Source organism: Castanea sativa, chromosome 4 (genome assembly GCF_040712315.1).
Source record: "Castanea sativa cultivar Marrone di Chiusa Pesio chromosome 4, ASM4071231v1".
Lineage (NCBI taxonomy): Eukaryota > Viridiplantae > Streptophyta > Magnoliopsida > Fagales > Fagaceae > Castanea > Castanea sativa.
The window spans coordinates 22,640,331-22,661,446 of NC_134016.1; the positions used below are offsets into that span (position 1 = coordinate 22,640,331).

The following is a 21,116-nucleotide window of genomic DNA, read 5'->3' on the forward strand; positions in this document are numbered from 1 at the left end:
ATAAGAAAGGGAAAAGATGTTTCATGGCGGTCAAAGTGGACCTTGCCAAGGCATATGATCGCTTAGAGTAGAACTTCATTCATAAAGTCCTCAAAGCGTCCCTCTTCTCCGATGGCTTGATTGCTCTTATTATGAGCTGCATTTCCTTTTCCAGCATCTCCATCCTCTTCAACGGAGGTAAATTGGACAAATTCAAGCCTTCGAGAGGAATCCGTCAAGGGGACCCCCTCTCCCCTTATATTTTCTTGGTCTGCATGGAATTTCTCGGTTGCCTTATAGAGAAGGAGTGCTTGGAAAAAAATTGGGTTCCTATGAAAGCCTCTAGGACCAATGTGGAGATAAGTCACCTCTTTTTTGCGGATGACTTTATACTTTTGCCAAGGCCGACAAGAAGGGTGCTGAATCCATCAAAAGCGTGCTGAATCCATCAAAAGCGTGCTTGATCAGTTTTGTGTAGAGTCAGGGCAAGCCATTAGTGTAGACAAATCTCGCATCTATTTCTCCGCCAACACCCCAAGGACAACATTTGTGAGACTTTGGACATACAAGCCACCACTTGCCTTGGACAGTATTTGGGCTTCTCCCTAAGACATAAAGGAGCTGCCCGTAATCAATATAATTTCATTGTGGAGAGGATAATAGCCAAGCTGTCTAGCTGGAAAACAAAATTTCTCTCCTTTGCGGGAAGATCAATGTTAGTGAAATCGGTTATGGAAGCGATACCTTACTATGTCATGCAAGGGACTGCCATCCCAATGCACGTTTGTGAAAAAATTGATAAGGTTAACCGTGACTTCTTATGGGGGTCCACTGAGGATAAAAGGAAACTCCATCTTGTGGGCTGGGGGAAAATTGTTAAACCAAAAGAAGAAGGAGGCCTAGGACTTCAGGCAGTTAGGGCTAAGAACATCGCTCTCCTTGCAAAGTTGAATTGGAGGCTTTATCACGAAAAAAGAAACCTTGTGGGCAAAAATTTTACTCAATAAATACTGCTCCAAAGCCGTAGGAGGTCCAAAGACCGTGACAAACTCCCATGCTCTCCTACCTGGACAGCAATTAAGATGGGCTTTCTAGTCTTTAAAAAAGGCAGTAGGTGGAACCTGGGAAGTAATTTAAATCTTAGCTTTTGGAATGACAATTGGGTGAAAGGCCACTTGGCCAGGGAACTTATTAAGGGGCCACTCACTCTAATGGCCTGTTTGGGAGTTAAAAAAGGAGGGGGAGTAGAGTAGAGGGAGGGAGAGTAATTTTATTACCTTGTTTGGAAGTTTTTTAAGGAAGGAAGGGGAGGGATTTGGAGGGGTTTGGAGGGATTTGGAGTACTTCTAACCCCTCATTTTTAATTCCTCCAAATTGGAGAGATTTGGAGGGAGAGCAAAATAGACAAATTATTGTTCTCCAATATACCCTTTCTAAATTAACAAAATTACAAACCAATATTCTTTTTCTTTGTTTTTTTTTGTTTTTTGTTTTTTGTTTTTTTTTTTTCCACTGTAATCACCTACGCTATTGTGAACTGGTTGAGACTTGAGAGAAATCACTGTGACCATTAGATCTTTTCCAGATCAATGGCCAGCCTTTCGTCAGAGGAAGCCTCCAGCTCCGGCTCCAACTCCAGCTTCGGCCAGGAGCACAGTGAGCAGTGTGGCAACTATAGCCTGAGCACTGACGTCAGCGAGTCGGAGAGCTGTAGCTGTAGCTTCTCGTGCCGGTGGTTCGAAACTTCAAGCTTCAAGCTCGATAACGTCATCTCCTCGTCCGGTGGCCGTTAATTTCCTTTTTCCGGCGCCGGTGATCGAAGGCAAGGACGTGGTGGGTTGGGACGAGAAGAAGCCCGAGAAACAGGAAATAGATTTGTCCAGTACATTCTATTTTCCATTTTTATTATTAATTTTCAGTATTTACTATTTATTCAGTATATTCTATTTTTGATTTTTATTATTTATTTTCAGTTTTTACTATTTATTTTTGTTTTCAAAATTACTATTAATTACTATATAAGTAGGTAGTTGAAAATCGTGTAGTGAAAAAAAAATATATTACTAATAAAGAAGAAAAAAATATTTAAGAGTTGAAATCCTGAATTTTTTTTTTCTTGGCATCCAAACAGGGAAATAACAGATAAAAACAAAAAAAGATTTTGCTTTATTAATTAGAAAAAAAAAATTTAAATAGGGATAAATTTGTCTATTTAAATTATTTCTTCTTATTTTCATCATAATTTTTAAAACATCTAAATAAGAGAAATGACTAATTACTCTCTTCCCCCCTTACTAATTAAAACATCCAAACAATGTAAAAGGTAATCATTCTCCTCTACTCTCCTCCTCACTACTCTCCTTCCCTCTACTCCCCTCTACTCTCCTCTCTTCCTAAACTTCCAAACAGGCCATAAGGCAAGTCAGCCTTTCTGTTGCTGAAACCACCTGCCAAGGTACCTGGGATTGGGGGAAGTTAGCCTTTGAGCTGCCCTTAGATATTAAAGACATGATCAGAGCAGTCCCATTACAAATATATGGGGAGAAACAAGACAACCTGATCTGGAAAGGTTCTCAAGATGGTGATTTTAGCTTGGCTTTAGCTTACAAGTTGGCCAGACTTAAGCCACCTGACTCCCAAATTTTTTCACGGCAACTGGATTTAGAAACTTGACACGCTACCAAAGATAAAACATTTCCTTTGGTTATATTTTCACAACAGCGTACCAGTGAAGAAAGTCCTTGAATCGAGGGGTATTATTCATGATGCATATTGCCCCTTGTGCAGAAACCACGAAGAAACTATTATACACACTCTAAGGGACTGCCCAGTTGCAATGAATTTTTGGCGAAAGATTCGAACTCCTCAAACCATGTCCAACTTCATGCACCTAAACCTGGCAGATTGGCTGAGAACTAACTGCTTAGACAAAAATCTGAACCAAATTAATGGAATTCCCTGGTCTGTTGTCTTTCCCTTGGTCGTGTGGGACCTGTGGAAGCATAGGAACTACATGGTCTTCCATAACTCACCTATCAATCATAACCTCCACTCCCTATGAATGAAAGCTGCCATTGAATATTTTTATTGTGTGGGGAAAGGGTAGACCTTCAAAAGGCACTCTACCATACCGGTTTGCTGGAGCAAGCCGCAAGAGGGGTGGTTCAAGCTCAACTCTGACGGAGCTTCCCTGGGTAATCCAGGAAAAGCAGGAGGGGGGGGAGGGCTCATTCGTGATTCCCATGACAGATGGATTAAGAGATATATGAGATACATTGGTGTTAGTACAAGCATCATTGCTGAATTTTGGGCTCTTAGGGATGATCTCACGCTTGCCTCATAGCTAGGAATCACACAATTGGCAGTGGAATTAGATGTCAAAGTGGTTGCTAACCTTGTTCTCTCAAGCAAAACTCCCAACAACTCATATACATCCCTTCTTAATGATTGCAAGTACTAATTCAGGCAGTTTTAGTGGACCACAGTCAAGCATGTGTTTAGAGAGGCCAACAAAGGAGTAGACTACCTTGCTAAAGAAGCCTGTTACTTAACTTCTGATTTTGTTGTTTTAGATGTTCCCCCTACCCTGATCTTAATGTAATTGTGAACTCTAATGCTAATGGCTTGTACTCTTTAAGGCTTATAGCCACTAACTCGCATTTTATGGCTAGTTAATATAACTCATTTCCTCTGTTGACCAAAAAAAAAAAGAAGGTTGATAATTGTGGGCTTTTGAAAAAGGCTGGGTTAAGTTTCAAAAAAAGAGAAGAAAAAGGGTGGGTTAGGAACCGCGGATGCATAAAATTGAAAAGATATAAGGGAAAAAGGTGAGATCCGGAGGAGGGGGGGCAGGGGGAAAAGGTAGTGCATAGTCATCATTCCAAGGCGTTGACTGGTGAGCTACCGATTGAATTGAGATCTCGCACTCCCCTAATCTCATCAAAAGCTTCCTTTATAAGCAACGCCAATCACGTGCATCCACCACATCAAATACAAATTACAAAATACAAATAAAACAACAAAACAAATTATAAAAATTAAAAAAAAAAGAAAAAGAAAAAGAAAGAAAGAAGGAAACGGCCTCGTTTAGGTGAGGCACGCACATCTCTGTGTGGCGCTCCATCTCTTTCAGAGACAGTCAGTATTGTGACTTTGTGTATGCTTTTAGTAATAATAAAAAATTATAAAAGTAAAAAATAATTTCCCCATAAATTGAGATTTGAGGGACTAGAGACTAGTCTTCAACGCCTTTCTCTTTCTTTCTCTCTCTCTCGTTCTCGTTTTGTTATTAATTAAGTAAAACCCCTTTGCCGATTGGATCTCAAAAACAAAACCAAAACCCAAACCCAAACGAGATCTATCTCTCTTTCTGAAAGGGTTTAGAAAGAAAGAGAGAGAGAGAGATATGGAGAAGAGTGTGGCGGTGGTAGTGTTGTTAATGGTGCTGCTTGGTGCGGATCAGGTGAGGTCGAGTGCATCCGATCACCGTTACAAGGAAGGAGAAGCAGTGCCTCTCTATGCCAACAAGGTCGGCCCCTTTCACAATCCCAGGTATTTCCATTTCCATTTCCACTTCTTCTTCTTCTTCTTCTTTTGAGCTGGATCTGACCTCACTTTCTGTGTCTTTAACATTTTGGTTTTCCAACTTTTGACTATTATGTTTTTTTTTTACCTCTCTGCTGCTGCTGCTGCTGCTGCTGTTGTTGTTAGATTTAGATTTAATGGATTTTTCAATTTTTAGAGCTGGATCTAGTAGAATTGAAGAGATTTGATATATCCTCTTTCTTTCAGATAATATAATAATGTCAACACAAAAAACACCGTTTCCCATTTCTATTTCTAGTTATAAAAAGGCCGAAAGAAAGAAAACCACAACATTATCAAATCAAATCAAGCTAATGATGATATTGCTTTCTCTCTATGTCTCTGTCTCTGTCTCTCTGTGGCAGTGAAACGTACCGGTATTTTGATCTCCCGTTCTGCTCTCCAGAAAATGTGAAAGAGAAAAAGGAAGCTCTTGGTGAAGTGCTAAATGGCGATCGTTTAGTGAGTGCTCCCTACAAACTTGATTTCCGAATTGAGAAAGATTCAGAGCTCGTTTGCAAGAAAACACTCTCAAAGGAAGAGGTGGCCCGTTTCCGAGATGCGGTTAACAAGGACTACTACTTTCAGATGTACTACGATGACTTACCACTTTGGGGTTTCATTGGCAAGGTCGAAAAAGAAGGCAGAGACCCAAGCGACTACAGATATTCTCTCTATAAGCACATTCAGTTTAACATCTTTTACAACAAAGACCGCGTCATTGAAATCAATGTTCAAACAGACGCACGCAACGTTGTCGACCTTACTGATGACAACAAAGACTCTGTTGACGTCGATTTTTTATATACTGTCAAATGGAAAGAAACAAGCGTCCCTTATGAGAAGAGGATGGATAAGTACTCGCAGTCTTCTTCTCTTCCTCATCATCTCGAGATCCATTGGTTCTCCATCATAAATTCATGTGTCACTGTGCTTCTTCTAACTGGCTTTCTTGCCACCATTCTCATGCGAGTCCTTAAAAATGATTTTGTTAAGTAAGAATCTAATCCCATCTGCCTCTGCCTCTGCCTCTGCCTCTGCCTATCTCTTCATCACGATCTTGACTCTATTGTTAATTTTTTTTTTTAGATATGCCCATGATGAGGAAACAGCTGAAGACCAGGAAGAGACTGGATGGAAATACATCCATGGAGATGTATTCAGGTATCCCAAATACAAGTCTATATTTGCAGCTGCCCTTGGTTCTGGTACCCAACTATTTACCCTGTAAGTAGCTACTTTTTTCATCCGCCCCAACTCTACTACCACTGAGACTGAGACTGAGACTGAGGCGGTTCCTCATACTTATTATTGTCGTGTAAGTAATTTTATGCTTTCCATTCCATGCAGTACGGTATTCATTTTTATACTAGCACTTGTTGGTGTATTTTATCCATACAACCGAGGAGCTCTTTTTACTGCACTGGTTGTCATATATGCTCTCACATCAGGAATTGCGGGCTATATTGCAACCTCCTTTTACTGTCAGCTAGAGGGAACAAACTGGGTACGTGCCTATTATGTATTCATTCTTCAAATTTTTTTTTGAATTTTAACTCACATCCTTTAAAGTTGTACTTGTTTCATAATCTGATATTCAGTATTCTGGTGTGACGACAGGTTAGGAATCTAATGTTGACGGGATGCCTCTTTTGCGGACCCCTGTTTCTTATGTTCTGCTTCCTGAATACTGTAGCAATTGCTTATAATGCCACTGCTGCTCTCCCATTTGGCACAATTGTGGTGATAGTTCTTATATGGACACTTGTAACATCACCTCTGCTGGTGTTGGGTGGGATTGCTGGGAAGAATAGTAAGGCTGAATTCCAAGCTCCTGTCCGCACCACCAAGTATCCCAGAGAGATTCCACCTTTGCCATGGTACCGGGGAACGATTCCGCAAATGGCAATGGCAGGCTTTCTGCCTTTCAGTGCTATATACATTGAACTTTACTACATATTTGCCAGTGTATGGGGTCACAGGATTTATACCATATACAGCATCTTGTTTATTGTCTTCATCATTCTCCTGATAGTTACTGCTTTCATTACTGTGGCACTGACATACTTTCAACTTGCTGCTGAGGACCATGAATGGTGGTGGAGGTAAACACCCATTTTTATTTATTTGTATTGATGTTTTGCTGACTTAAGTAATATTTGTCATCTGATTCTTCAATTGATCTTTCTTTCCCCTTGGTTATGGAAGTATCTTTATTTTGGGAAAGGGGAGGGGGTTGTGGTAATGGGTAACTGTATTCTTCTTTCTTGACCATATATAAAGTTAGAATTCTTCCTGTGTACATGTGAAAAACTTGTTATAAGATCGATGTATTAACAATTGTAGTATAGGTGTTGTTGCATTAAAGTTTGCATTAGGAGTTGTTGACTACCGACAACATATCAACTTTGATTGTCAATGATGTGTAATTAATTACTATGTGAAATTGCAATGTAGTTCTTCAAGCCATTGTGTTTGATAAGTTTAAAGTAATCAAAGATAAAACGTCAAAAGTTTCTCTGTGGATTTGCAGTGTCATAAAAAAATTACTGAGAACATGTTGTTTTGAGGTATAAATATGTGTAGCTTAGGCATGACATTTGCAGTCTCTTTTATTATGGATTGGTTTGTGTGGCTATTAGTTAATTGTAAACTTTATGTGAACAAGAATGCTTGCGTAATTTTTATTCATTTCTTTATAATTATTTACTCCCCATATTTTACCATACTTAGCATCAATTCTTAGGTTAGGTTATATATACTAGCATGTTATTCCATTAAAAAAAAAAATTATATACTATCACTTTTAAGTGTTGACTTGATTTTTGATATGGATTTTATGACAGTTGGCTTATTATCTTTCTTTGTCCTGATTTGCAGTGAAGTAGAGTTGTTAGCCTGAATTAATGTCTTTTATTTTCTTTTCCCTATGTCAAACTGTATGGATTCTGAATGTCTAGAATGGAGAATAATATATTGAATCCAAGATTGATGATCTCTATGCTTGAATTTGTTACAGATCTTTTCTATGTGGTGGATCAACTGGCATCTTTATCTATGCCTATTGCCTGTACTACTACTATGCACGCTCAGATATGTCCGGGTTTATGCAAACCTCATTTTTCTTTGGTTACATGGCTTGCATCTGCTATGGTTTCTTCCTCATGCTTGGAACTGTAGGTTTCCGTGCAGCTTTACTATTTGTGCGTCACATTTATCGATCCATCAAGTGTGAGTAGATGGTTGATCCTCGTCAAGAGTCGTTTGCCATGTTTTTTCCTCTTTTATATAGGCAATGTAGAGAAATTAAGTTCCAAAGGTAATTTTGTAGCGCCTCATGTATTAAAAGCAGAAGCAAGGTTCGATAATTTCTTGCTTGAGCAGCATGTTGGATAACAAACAAGTATGCTTTTGACAGTACGGCAAAAAAGTTTGTATCATTACTCAAATCAAGACTTTGCAATATATTCTTTTAATATCTTCTACCTCTGTTTATTCTAATAATATCTCACTGGGCGTGCTCCCAAATATAGGCAGATTTGACTGGTTAATAGTCTTGCATATGCTGTTGTCTTCTAGTTCTAGAGTTGGAAGTGATTGGCAAATGGTTAGAGCATTGCCATCAGGTGTGTTAAATGTAAAATATTTGGCATTTGGCACACCAAACACCAAAAAAGCTCCCTCATTAGGTATTTCAAATTCTAAAAATTTTGGCATGGGTACTGTCTCAATATTGAGACAGTACTGTTCACAAATTGTAAAATTTTATCATTTTTTTTATTATACTCTCTCTCCTCTCTGACTTTAATTTCTCTCTCTTCCCCTTTCTTTATCATAGCCTCTCCTCTCTTCCTCTCTAACCCAGCTGCCTCTCCTCCCTTCATCACTCACTCTCTCTCTCACTCACTATAGCCTCTCTTCCTCTCTCTAGAATATGCCACTAATCTCGCCACCAAAGCACCGGCCTTTCCTCCACCTTGCTGCCACCTCATCGGGCTGTAGATCACACAAACAAAACCTTGAAATCACCTGCCTTTCCTCCACATGCGTTGCCACTCGATCATCCTTATCCTCACCCTCCATCGTCACCAACAACGGTGGGATTGATTGGTTTTCTAGGTTTTATTTTTCTAGGTTTTCTGGATTTTATTTTTTTAGTTTTTATTTTTTGGGTTGATTGGGTGGGATTGATTGTGATGGTGGTTGGGTTGTGGTAGTCTGGTGGTGGTGGTTGGGTTGTGGTAGTCCAGTGGTGGTTGGGTTGTGTTGTTTTAGCCACTCACAATGGTAGGTCTTGGGTAGTTTTTCAAATTGGGTTCATGGGTTTTGGGTTGTGATTGTTGTTGTATGATGGTGGTGGTTGGAATTTTTACAGTGGTGGTGAGTGTTTTTGTAAATGGATTTGTTTGGGATATTTGGCTAGATTTGTTTGCTTTTGTTTTGAATTATGTTTTCGATTGGGTGGTGGCTGTGGTTGTTGGTTGGTGGCGGTAGGCAGTGGCTGTTGCTTGTTGGGTGGCCATTGTTTTGTATTATGATGAATTTTAAGAAAATATTATTTTAATATATAGAATAGAAGAATAAAACATGTGATGTAAGATGTATTGTAAAATAGTGTGTTAAAATAATAAAGTAATTTTTTTGATGTGTTAAAATGACACATTTTTAGAACATCTATTGGGAATGCTCTAATGACTTCATATGTGGTACTCATGTATTTGGTTTGATTCCTACCTTACCCCGCTCTCTATCTATACTGACAGAAAAAAGAAACACAAGATTTCTCAATTTAGTGAGATGACAGATTCTCCTTCGTGTAATATTACTTTTGTTTAATCTCATAACTGATACTATTTTTATTATCATAAAATAGATACTCCATAGCATCAATTACAAGATTATTATCCGTTTGAAATTTTCTCAACTTCTGTTGTTAATATAACGTCATACGTATTTTGTCCCAGTTAATTGCATCAACTACTATCTTAATATTTTCACTTAGAACCTTAAATCAGATAATTCACAGCAAAGCTTCCAAAAATTTTAGCTTTTAACACCTCAAAAACCTATTTTTATCTATTCTAATACTTCATTTTAAAATACACCTAACATCAAATGTTTTATTTTTTTTACTTCGTTTAAATATACTTTTTTTATTATTTCTTTATTTTTTAATTCTTATTCTCTCCTCTTTCTCTACCTTCTTCATTTCTTTCTCTTCTCTGCCCTCCACACCTACTGCATCTCTTTCTCTTCTTTGCCGCCCACCCACTGCCACCAATTACCATCACCGATTAATAAAAAAAACATCAAACAAGAACCTACTACCAACCACCACCACAAACACCACTGGTAAAAAAAAAATCCACAAAATCCATCACAACCACACTCACAATTGGCCACAAAACCCACCACTAAAAAAAAAACACGCAACCCAAACAAAACTACAATCATGACCATAGCCACCACCACACCCACAACCGGACACAAAATTCATCGCATCCACAACCAGCCACCAAACCCATCACCATCACACCCACTACCGACCAACAAAACTCATCATAACAACACCCACAACCGGCCACAACATCCATCACCACCACAAAAGAGAGAAAAAAAAAATTAAGTATGAGGAGAAGAAGAAAGGAGGAGAATAAGAGAGAAAAGAAGATGAGAGAGAGAGAGAGAGAGAGAGAGAGAGAGAGAGAGAGAGAGAGATTTTCTACCATAGCAAAAGAAATTAAAAAAAAAATAGAAGAAAGGGAAGAGGAGGTAGGCGAGAGAGGAGAAGATAAAAAAGAAAAAAGAGAGAAACATCCGACTCTGAAGAGAGAAGAAAGAGAGAGAATATATATATATATATGTATATATATATATGTTTTTTTTAAAGAAAAGAAACAGAAGGAAAGAAATAAAATATTTACTGTAGCTCAGTTGCCATTTTTTCTAACTATAGCATCTTCATTTTAGCATACATTTTAGTGTTTTAGTTGCTAAAATAGTACTTTAGTAACTATACCAACTTCGTTGTGAATGCTCTAAGATAGCTTCCTTGTGATGGTATTTTGAGTTTAATTACTGTGTGTAGATGCTCATTTTTGGCGAGCCCAGCAGGGAAGCAGGCCCAAAGTCATGGGCAAAAGAAAGTAATATGGAGTGTCATTAGGCTAAGTGGCAGGAATAACGGATAGTGGGTCTAAAAAGCAAAGAAATGGATTCTGAGGAAGTAAGTGGGTCTTAAAAAGCCTGGAAGAAAGTAACAACAAACTCATGGGCTATATGAATGTGAAAAAGTGAGAATGGGCCACGGCTGCTACAGCAGGCCCAAAGTAGTGCAAATAAAGAAAGTAAGGGGCTATGGAAAACTTATGAGCCCCAAGGAAAAGGTGAGTAATACTTGGGTCGAGGAAGTCCAAGAAGTTAGTAAAAACTCATGGGAAACACTTAAATAGGAAAAAAGGGCCAAGGATGCCCAAGAGAATAAGTGGGCCAAGGACGCTCAAATGAAAGTAGGCGGGACAATGGGAGCCCATGAGTAGCAAAGGACCCAATGAGATCATTGGGCCTTCGGAGAAAGAATAAATAGAAAAGGTCTAAAGTGACCCAGCAGGCTTGGGTCAGGTAGACCTCACGGCAGGCACAACAGAACTGCGTGGCAGGAAGCAAGTAACAGGAGCTAGGAATAAAGACATGAAACAGCCTACAACCAGGCAAGGCCCAGCCTTTAGAAGATGTAGGCCATAAATGAGGAGTCAGGTGAAACAACCCATACCAAAAGAAGCCAAAAACAAGCAGCAAACTGGGCAGTTTGACGTTCATATCGCGGCAGACAGATGAGCAGCGGGCAGAATTTTGAACAAGCATGAAGGCAAGGCACGCGCAAGGCCCAGACACCACCAGCTTGTACCCAGCCAATACAAGAAATGGTGAGGTCACGGGTCAGAGGTAAGGGGGTATGGTCTGGCGGTGGGGAGGGGGAAAAACCCATTTTCATGTTTCCTGCTCAAGCCCTTTTGGAAGTACTGTCTTGCTGGGATGACATACAACCCAAAAGAGGTAAAGTTGGGTGGGAACCCCCAGGTGCATGCTGAGAGAGGTAGAGGGAATGCGAGTATTCACACCGTGGTAGGTAAGAATGCCACAAGGAGCAAGCAAAACAAAAAAGCCTTCTCTAAATGAGGTGGAGGGGCATTGGCTGGGTGACTGACTAGTCAGTGACGGTCGACAAAGGAACCCATGCCAGACAAAGGCGGTTAAGGGCTAAAATGGTAAAAAGCCAAGCACGGCTGGCCCTATATAAGGAGCCCTACTGTGCATGGCTAGAGGAGAAAGAGGGGGGACGGCAAAAACCTTTGTGAGATAGTGGTTAGAATCACAAAAACAGGGGAATAAGAAAACAAAGGGAAAAAGGAGAAAAAGAAAATAGAAAAGAGAGTAAAAAAAAAAAGGAACAAAAGAAAAGAAAGGATTAAAGAAACGGAGAAAAATAAGTAAGAAAGAAACAGAGGGAATAGAGCGATTGACATGCACCGAATGAGTTAATCTCCCTCTCCCCTTTCAACCCATGCTCTCTGGTAACAAAAGGAAGAAACTTTATTCAACTCAAGTCACTTAGGCCTGTTTTTTCAAAGCAGCTAATTTCCTCCTCAGAAAGATTAGTCGCGTTGAAGGAGTGGTTTTCCTTCCTGACATAAACTCCGTGGAACGGCTTAACTTGGCAGGCTGATATTTGTTTCTTTAATATGCTCCTTATTCTCCATCTAATACTCATTATTTTGTTACCATCGTGTAAACGGGCACCCTTCATTAAGGCCCATTAACTATTTTGCCTAAATTCTTATTATTATCTATATTATATCTGCCTGCTGTAGTTAACGTGATAGTTCTGCCTGTCGTAAGCGTACGATCAAGACCTGACTAACAAGGGCATTGTTTGTGCACAAGCCGAATCAGGAAGGTTTGCTCTTGGACCGGTCCCAACTCCTCGATCCAGAAAACTTTGGGCCTAGTGTAGCGGCAGACGGCCCAGTCCAACACTTGTAAAAAATGCCCACACACTGTGATTTAGTTACTTCATTATGAATGCTCTACTCAGAATGTAGTACAAGAGAAAGAAATATTGCAAATTATGTCTTGTTTACTCTTTTGCTAATTATGTATCCAAATTCTGTTGAATCTTGCAACATATGAGCATTCACATTGTTTTGAGTATAATAGAAGAATGTGTAGAATTTACACAGACTTGTCTAAAAATGAACCACATTAGTCTGTGTATAATTGTTTAAATTTAAAAGTTTGTTATGGTAACCGTGTAAATTTACAATGACATTATTCATTTTGCATTTAGTTGTTTATTCTCTTTTTCTGTATTTCGAATATGAAGGAAGAGAGTGGACGGTGATTGTTGTGTGTAAAGAAAGAGAAACAATTAAAAAAATCAAGAAAAATTGATATTTTAATAACATATAATGTAAAATAGATAATTTGATATAGGGTATTTTGAAAAGTGAGTATGTAAAATTAAAAAAAAAAAGTAAATTTTTATACAAAATAGATAGAAATTTTTGCATGCGAATGCTCTATAAAATGGGAATCAAACACTTTCTAACATATAAATTTAAAAGTTAAAACTGACCAAAATTTCCTTAAGTTTAATATAAACTCTTTTCAATGCAGCTAATCAAGTCAAAACAACACATCTTCAAAAAAAAACAACACATCTTTCTCAAAAGAAAAAAAAAAAAAAAAAAAGAAGAAGAAGAAAGAGAAAAAGGAAGTCAAGACAATACGTAAAAGCAGGATTTTTATATGATTTTAGGAGATATATCCAAGAAGTTGTAGCAATTTCTTTATTCTAAAAACTGTAAAATTTTAACTTTGAAGAACGTCATTAGAACATGGATACTTTCTAGCAGAAAAAAGAGAGCAAGAACCATGTTGATAATTTATCTTTTCTTGAAAGGGATACAGAAATGATTTTATTATTATTAAAAGTTAATGGTGAGTTTTTTTTTAAATTTTTTTTTATTTGGATAGTGATTAGGATAGTGGCTCAATAATTTGGACACATGGTTTTATATTATTGAAAGGGAGGTTTATTGGGCATTGCCGATGTGGTCATCCAAACTGAGCGATTGAATTCTTTTTTTTCCTTGGTTATTTTTCTCCTTAAATTGGTGAGAAAATTTTTAGAGAGAGTGGAGTTTTTATTTTTTTTGTTCACGTGGAAATTCAAATTTTTTTATCATCATGAAAATATTTTTTATTTATATGAAAAATTTATTACGAGACAATACCAAAAGCTGAGATTTTCCAAAAAAAAGAAAAAAAGAAAAAAAAAGTTAGAATTAAATTTTTTTTTTTTTTTATAGAGTTTTAGCCTGTGATGTCTACTCCTAATAATAGCTTTTTATCATCAGATAAAAATACTAATCAATTTTTAATGTAGGTGGAGATTAAACCCAAAATTCTTTATATAAATATAAAATTTTTTACGAACTAATTAAAACACACGTCTTAAACCAATGTTTAAAATGCTTGGAAAAAATTAGCTAGAATTTATTTGCAAGGTCGTTTTGTTTTTTTATGGGAAGGAAAACTAATAAAGGTAAAGTGGGCGAGTGTGAGGCGTCAATTCCAAAACACATCAGATCAGATCAGCTCCATTTTATATTTTTATCGGGGAAGCTGATGACTAGTGCAACAGCGGCAGCAGCTCTGCCACTCCATCTCTCCTTGGCTTCAGCATTACCAATCACAACAACCCCCAAACTAGCTGCACACTCAGTAGTGGTACGCTTTTCTTTTTTCTTTTGCTCCTCTTCCTTCCGCATATTTGTAAATTTCTAAAATTAGTGCGAGAGATTGGTGTACAGTCTAAAGAAGTAAACTTTCATATTCAAAATCAAATGGGTTCTTGATTTTGCAGGTTGTTGGGCGTACAAATGGTCTAAGGCTTGTGGGTTGTTGTGCATATGCTGCTATTTCAAGAAAAGGGCAAGGGCAAGGTGTCCTCTTTTTTGTTTTTGTTTTTGTTTTACTCTGTTTCCTAACTTGGATTTGTATATGTATTTGTATTTCTAAAATGATGTGGTATGCTATGCAGATGCATTTGACCCTGAGCTTCGGTCAGTGCTTGAACTTGCCACCGACTCTGAGCTATACGAGCTTGAAAGAATCCTTTTTGGCCCCAGGTAAATGAAAATCTTCTTCTTCTTCTTCTTCTTCTTTTGATTTTGGCATGAACATGATGTTGATATATTTGGTCTTTAATTTTCAGCTACTTCAGCCCTTTGCTAAAATCGATAACAAGCAGAGCGGACGTGGACCATGCCATGATTGAAGAAGATCTTGAAGAGCGGCAAGATTTTATTGCAGCGCTAGAGTCACGCTTTTTATTTCTTGCGTCTGATGCCCGGTCTACGTTAAGGTAATTGCAATGACATTGTAAAATTGCAACTAGTCAGCATCAATTGCTGCTCTTATTGATGTGGTCTAAGTTGCACTTTACAACTAAACTTACTGGTCCTCTTTATGGAAAGTGGTTAGTGAATCTCAATCTCTCTTCTCATGAACACAATTTTATTGCACATTGTAACTGTAAGTCGAGCTTTATTTTAAGTATAATGTTCTTGGTAGGGGATGGAGACCATCATATAGAAGTGTCTTGCTTGAAGTGAGAAAAAAGTTGAACATTCGATGCTCTAGCAAATTGTCCACTGAAGATCTTGAAGTAGAAATTTTTCTTCATCTATTGCAGGAATACTCAAGGTACTTTTTGTAATTAATTCTCCAGAATTTTGCTAAATCCTTTAGAATGCTTATCCTGTTAGATCTCTCTCAGTCTCATTATTCTCAAGTAGGTAGAGATTGAAAAAATTTCACAGATGGGACTTGGGCAAGGCGCTCGTGGGGTGATTTTGATCATCACAAATCTATAAACTGATAGAAATATCCTAAGATCAATATAAATGGATTTATTAACTATATATGTTAAGACTGTTAACTGATCTGTTTATCAAATTATTGGAGTTGAAGTGATTATTTTGTTTTGGTTAGAAAGTATGACTACATTGTAAAAACTTATCACAAAAAGGGAGCTTTGAGGTGGCGCCACTCTAACTAAGATTAGAAGTTAAACTTAGGTTCCCTAGGAATTTTGCAACATCGGCCAATAATTGCATAGGAAAGAAAAATCTAGCGCTAGCCTATGGCACTACATGGACGATTGGATGTCTGAAGACATGCAAGTTAATGCTGATAGGAAAGAACTGATGCCTTAGACAGTGTGCCTTCTGTGTCTTTTGTTGAATTTTTTATTCCCTTTATTTGTGATTTGTGTTCTTTGAAAAGGGTTTGTACACATCTTTTTATGTGTCATTTCCTTTTCCTTTTTAGTAAAACCTTTCCTTATCCAAAAAAAAAAAAATTGAGGAAAGTAATCAGTTACCTCTTGTGTTGTACTTTTGTTAGTTTTATAATTCATTAATCGATCTTTGTTCATTGCTGTCTGTCAGAACATTAGAAAGTTTGAAAAGATCATTACTTAGTTATTTCTTAGAAAAAGTTTCCAGTGAGCCTATTGCAAATGAGACCTCCCCTGCCTCAACATGGTGGAGGGTGAGGTTGTGGGTTTAAGACCCTTTGGGTACGTATGTAATTTACAAAAAGTTGACTTTTTCTTAATTAAATTGTATTGTGGTGATTTAAAATTTTCATTACATTCTTGCAGCGAGGAATCAAGAACTTTTCTGAGCTTAGGGGACCTCTCTAAGACATCCAATGATCAGGGCAGTCTAGAATTTGGACTTAGTCGATGGAAGCTGCATGCCCTTTCTGCTATGAAAGAGCTTCGGTCAATGATGTTGAGGGTACAGTTAGTTATTTTACAATCAAGTCTTTTGGTCCTCTCTATTTGAAATTGATCTCTTTTTTCCCCTATCTTTTTTGATGTGAAGGGTGGTGGTATGTTTACTTTGGCAAAGATTTATGAAGTGGTAAGTAAATGATTTATGTCAGTTTATTTTCTTTGGTCTTTTGTTTGAATATCTGAAGTAGTTTTCCCTTTGTGATAGTTAGCAAGGAGATTATCTGGGAAGGTGTTCTTAGAAGCTGCCAACTATCAGATGAAAAAGGAATTCATTAAAAAGGTACAAGTTTGACATCGTAGATACGTAGTTGGCAAAGAAGCCATAATGAATTTTCCTGATTCCAATGTGTGTGTTTTTTCTTTTTTCAGAAGCAATATATCTCTTTATTATGGCTTCAACATTATTAGCTTAAAATTTTTTTTTTAAAGATGTTTCAAAATTTAAAAAATAGTTTGTTATCGTTTCTGTTGCAAATATGACTTAGGGCACGTTTGGTACATTGTAATAATTATTACATGGGAATAAGAATAAGTATTACAAGGAATACATTAAGTTGGAATGTAATAAGTATTACTATTCATTAGTTTGGTGACCATTTAAGAATAGAATCCTGAATATGCATCCACAATTTGGTAGAGTATGAAAAGAAGGTGGAATTAAATCATTGTTAAGTCAAAATTTTAAAATACTCTTATTTTATAAAATTATATTTACATTTTTTGAGGATCTAGCTTAACCTTTTTTTTCTTTCCTTTTGAAGATGCGGCAATTAATGCTTTATAGGAATTTTTTTAAAAAAGTTATTACATAAGGTTAAGAAATAGACATTTAGTGATTTTGATAAAGAATAGTTATTCCTCATTTTAAAAAATAGTTACTATTCATAAGGAATAACTATTCATAAGGAATAACTATTCATCGTAATAAAAATATAACCAAACAATTGAATAGTTATACTATAAGAATATCTATTATATTACAGTGTCTATTACAGTCTACCAAATGAGTCCTTAATATTCTCTCACATGCATTAAACGTGGGCAATATGTATTGCCTTATGCAGTGTTCTACAACAAAGGCCTACAGATTTCAAAAACCTCTCTGAAATGTATTCATTTTTTTTTTGTAAGGAAAAAACAAAGTTTTTGAAATGTATTCAATTCAATGTGAGGAACTTCGTGTGCGTAATATACTTTTTCAATATTTATTTATTATAGTTCTTTGTTCAGAAAATTAATTTTAGCATGTTTTCTAGATTTGAATGGGCTCTGTTTGTTTAAGTTGTCAATCACTCTTCTACATTCCAGAAATCAGGAGTACTAAATTGATGGGGACTACTAGATTTCCAATAAATTTTAGCTAATTTAGACCAAAAAATCTCGATAGTGATCTCTACATTAAAGACCAATAAAAAAAGAAAAATAAAGAAAATCTACATTGGTCCCAACTTGATGTGTGGTCCAATTGGTAAAGTTTCTGGTTACATTGTTCTATCTAGTCTTATCTTTTCTATTATTCAAGTTTGTACACTGGTGCTGTATATTCAATTAAGTGTTTTTAGGTTTGGGAGTCGACTGCATTTTGAAATTCAAAATTTCAAGGTATGGGAGTGGTGGTTCCATGTATCTTATATTGGGATATAATGTGTAGTTTTCGTAGTTTGTAGCTTAATCAGTTTTCAAACTTTCTAAAATCTGCTAATTTATGAAATGGCCGTCTTAGTCCAATTTGAATTTGGAGTGCTACCAATACAAATTTAATGCAAGCTGTCAATTTAGTACTTCATGTTCCCGGGGAAAGTACACATATTTTTTCTAAATATACACACTCCAATATAAAAACAACAAGAAAGGTAGTCAAAATCTACAACAGAATTCATGTCACTTGAGCCAACAGCTTGGGACCACTGTAACAACAATCTCAATAAGCCATAATTCATCTTCACAACAGTTAATTCTGCATCATTAAATGTTTGAAAGAGCTTTTATGCTTCCCGAACCAGCTTTGCCAGCCAGAAAGTATATCAATGACTCTCCTAGGCATTGTTCATTGTACTTTGAACATGGCAAAAATAAAGGCCTGTAACTCTTGAGCAATTGTCAAGATCTACCTAGTATATGCCCTATGTGGGACTCATCACACACCCACAAAACACACAATCAATTAAATTGGGGCATCACAAATAGTTAAATCAGCAAGGCTTTACTTGACATTAATACTTTCTTGGTTTTCAGGGTGGACAATTAGTTGCTATTAATCTTGAGTCTAGAGCGGCGTTGCTTGCAGCAAAGCAGGTGAATACTTTTTTCTTTTCTTCCTTGGGCTGCAAACCGTTGATTTGATCCTTATGATGTTTCTATTTGCTGTTAGTGCTATGTACTCTCACGGAGAGGTATATTACTGTATTGAGGAATGTATTAAAAAATGTGTTATAATAGTGGAGGGGTGACAGGGCTTTGCTGGTGCTGTCTTTTTTGGTATCAACTTCTCATCTTTGTCAGTTTGTTACTGTGACAGGGCTTTGCTGGTGCTGCATCAAGATATCTGGGTTTTAGAAGCGTGATGGCTTTACTTGGTCCAATGTATTGACTCTTCTGCTCTGCATTTTTTAATATAATTTTTTGATTCTGGTTTTGTCTTCCATAGTTTTCATTTCTTACCTGAAAATTTGCTTCCCTTTTTTTATTTTTATTTTTTATTTTAATTTATTATATATATGTATGCATGTATGCATTAACTTTTTAAGCGGCTGAATGCTAGGGGAAGTGGTTTCACTGATGAATGTCCATACAAATAATGCTCCTAAATTGATAAAGAAAATGTGTATTCTCATAACTACAGAGTTGAAGACTATCTTTGCCAAAAATGATGCTTCATTCATAATGGCTTAGTTTTTATTTGGTGTCTGACTCAACTATGTCCTGCATTAGTAAGCCTGTAGGGGGTCAAATTTGAATCTCGTAGTCTTTATGAAGTCTCTTTTGGCTTCATTGATTAAGCATTGACTGCAACAACTGCTTTTGATCTTGAAGTTTTTTCTTTCTGATTTCTTTGAGGAATTATTGTCATCTTTGACAATTTTATTTCACTGGCATCTTATGCAGGCTTTGGGGAACATTATTGGCAGATATTGTCATTCAAATGCTTGGAACTGATTATGCTAGAATCTTGCGAGCAATTTATGCTTTTGCCCAGGTAAATAATGATGCTAATATGTCTTTTGGCCTGTCACCTTGCCAGATCCTAGTCTATACTAACAGACAAATCTAAATGATTATATACATGACGGTGAGTGGCAGTCTTTCTAATTTTTGGTTTTGGCCTAGCAATTCATTTTGGTGGATCTTTTGTGTTCTCAAGATTATCATTAAACACTTTTTACCATCAACCAATAGATTGATCTGATCAATATTGGTACTTGGCCTATTAGGTAGGTATGATATTGATTTTGCCATCAATCCATGTCGACTTACATGGTATTTCGTTAGTAATCATCATCACACGTTAGGTATGGACTTGAATTTACCTAGTTTTGTTGTTATTTAAGCTGTCTATCAGGTCCTTAGCTTTGATTGCAAGCTTTTCTTAGGTAAGTTGCAAGATCTATGTCATGGTATTGTACTCAAATCAAATGGTAATCATGTTAACACAATTGGTATTTTATGAGAAGAGAAGTGAAAAAACGTTATCCAAATGATAGAATCATGAATGTGAAAATCATTGTTTGTTTGTCTAGAAGTAATTTCTGACTCGTGGAATGGTGTCCAGCTGCCCCTTCCACCAAAAAAAGAAAAAAAAGAAAAAAGAAAAAAAAAGAAAGAAAAGTGAATCATCATGAATTTTAGGTTTCTAACTGCTACTAAATCATTGTTTTGCACCAGATCCGTATTACCTGCACATACAGATTACCATCTTCTGGTGATTGAAAGATATTTCCAAATGGTGAATTCGTTGGTGTTTTGGAAGGTTGTTTTTAAATATTGTCAAATGGTGGATTGAGAGCTTATGTTGGTTCTTGAGCTACTGAGAAATGAAGGTATATTCTGGTTGGCAACCTAGCTTTGTGGATAGTGATACAGTATATATTGGTAGACTCGTGTTGCTTCTGACAATTAATGAATAGAGTTACTGACACCTCATTAATTGGATTACTTTCTAATGTTGTGGTACAAATTTTCTCTGAATTTTGTGTTTTTCAAGTTTTTTGCTTCCATAAGTTGGTGAGCATCTTGTTATGGCTACATCTAAGTTTGTAACAAGTTCCACTAGACAGGTCTTTAGTTGTTACATTTTACTTTATTAAAGGAGCAAGCATTGAAGATCCTCTATTTAATGCTAATAAAGTTAATCGACTAGCATTCGTCTAGAAGATTGGTATCCTTCATTCAGTTTTTGTGGCTCAAATGGTATTCTTCATTCATGGTACTCAGAAAATTCGACCCATAAACGCTGTTATCTTGAACATACTGTTCAAATGCTAATAGTGAGTAAAGGCCTCAAGCTGCTGCTCATGTTACAGAAAAAGCATTGCCTGAAGTGGGCTTGCTGTAAGAGCTTAAGGGCCGTTTGGATTGAGGGGAAAGAGAGGGAAAGTAGAGGGGAGTAGAGTAAAGTTGGTTGAAAATAAGCTAATTTGGACATTTCAAAGTTTGGAGTCTTCTAGTGAGTGGTGATCAAATTAGG

General features: G+C 36.8%; 2 protein-coding genes across 3 annotated transcripts; both read left to right on the forward strand.

Moving 5' to 3' along the window:
- The first annotated feature begins 4,215 nt into the window (after window positions 1-4,215).
- Window positions 4,216-8,052, forward strand: LOC142630969 (transmembrane 9 superfamily member 3-like). The gene is made up of 6 exons (XM_075805026.1): window positions 4,216-4,530; window positions 4,929-5,558; window positions 5,653-5,790; window positions 5,914-6,070; window positions 6,184-6,668; window positions 7,583-8,052. Exons 1-6 carry the CDS (start codon window positions 4,385-4,387, stop codon window positions 7,800-7,802), a joined length of 1,776 nt encoding a protein of 591 aa, XP_075661141.1. The 5' UTR covers window positions 4,216-4,384; the 3' UTR covers window positions 7,803-8,052.
- Window positions 8,053-14,167: 6,115 nt separating this feature from the next.
- On the forward strand, window positions 14,168-20,756 carry LOC142632174 (uncharacterized). Of its 2 annotated transcripts, none has more exons than XM_075806586.1 (12): window positions 14,168-14,355; window positions 14,492-14,570; window positions 14,669-14,756; window positions 14,843-14,992; window positions 15,202-15,333; window positions 16,295-16,433; window positions 16,521-16,559; window positions 16,638-16,712; window positions 18,668-18,727; window positions 18,951-19,015; window positions 19,538-19,628; window positions 19,864-20,224. In XM_075806586.1, the coding sequence occupies exons 1-12, from the start codon at window positions 14,254-14,256 to the stop codon at window positions 19,939-19,941; spliced, it is 1,098 nt and encodes a 365-aa protein (XP_075662701.1). In that variant the 5' UTR covers window positions 14,168-14,253; the 3' UTR covers window positions 19,942-20,224. The 2 variants fall into 2 exon arrangements, with proteins under 2 accessions (XP_075662701.1, XP_075662702.1); XM_075806587.1 differs by lacking the exon at window positions 19,864-20,224 and adding an exon at window positions 20,315-20,756 and having other exon boundaries at window positions 14,172-14,355.
- Window positions 20,757-21,116: the final 360 nt, after the last annotated feature.

What these genes read in the sequence shown, in the direction of transcription:
- LOC142630969 (XM_075805026.1), top strand. Translation starts at nt 4,385, where the DNA reads ATGGAGAAGAGTGTGGCGGTGGTAGTGTTGTTAATGGTGCTGCTTGGT. An exon ending in GGCCCCTTTCACAATCCCAG is followed by an intron (nt 4,531 to 4,928) that starts GTATTTCCATTT and finishes TCTCTGTGGCAG; the next exon opens with TGAAACGTACCGGTATTTTG. An exon ending in GGTACCCAACTATTTACCCT is followed by an intron (nt 5,791 to 5,913) that starts GTAAGTAGCTAC and finishes CATTCCATGCAG; the next exon opens with TACGGTATTCATTTTTATAC.
- LOC142632174 (XM_075806586.1), top strand. Translation starts at nt 14,254, where the DNA reads ATGACTAGTGCAACAGCGGCAGCAGCTCTGCCACTCCATCTCTCCTTG. An exon ending in CTATTGCAGGAATACTCAAG is followed by an intron (nt 15,334 to 16,294) that starts GTACTTTTTGTA and finishes ACATTCTTGCAG; the next exon opens with CGAGGAATCAAGAACTTTTC. An exon ending in CGTTGCTTGCAGCAAAGCAG is followed by an intron (nt 18,728 to 18,950) that starts GTGAATACTTTT and finishes TTACTGTGACAG; the next exon opens with GGCTTTGCTGGTGCTGCATC.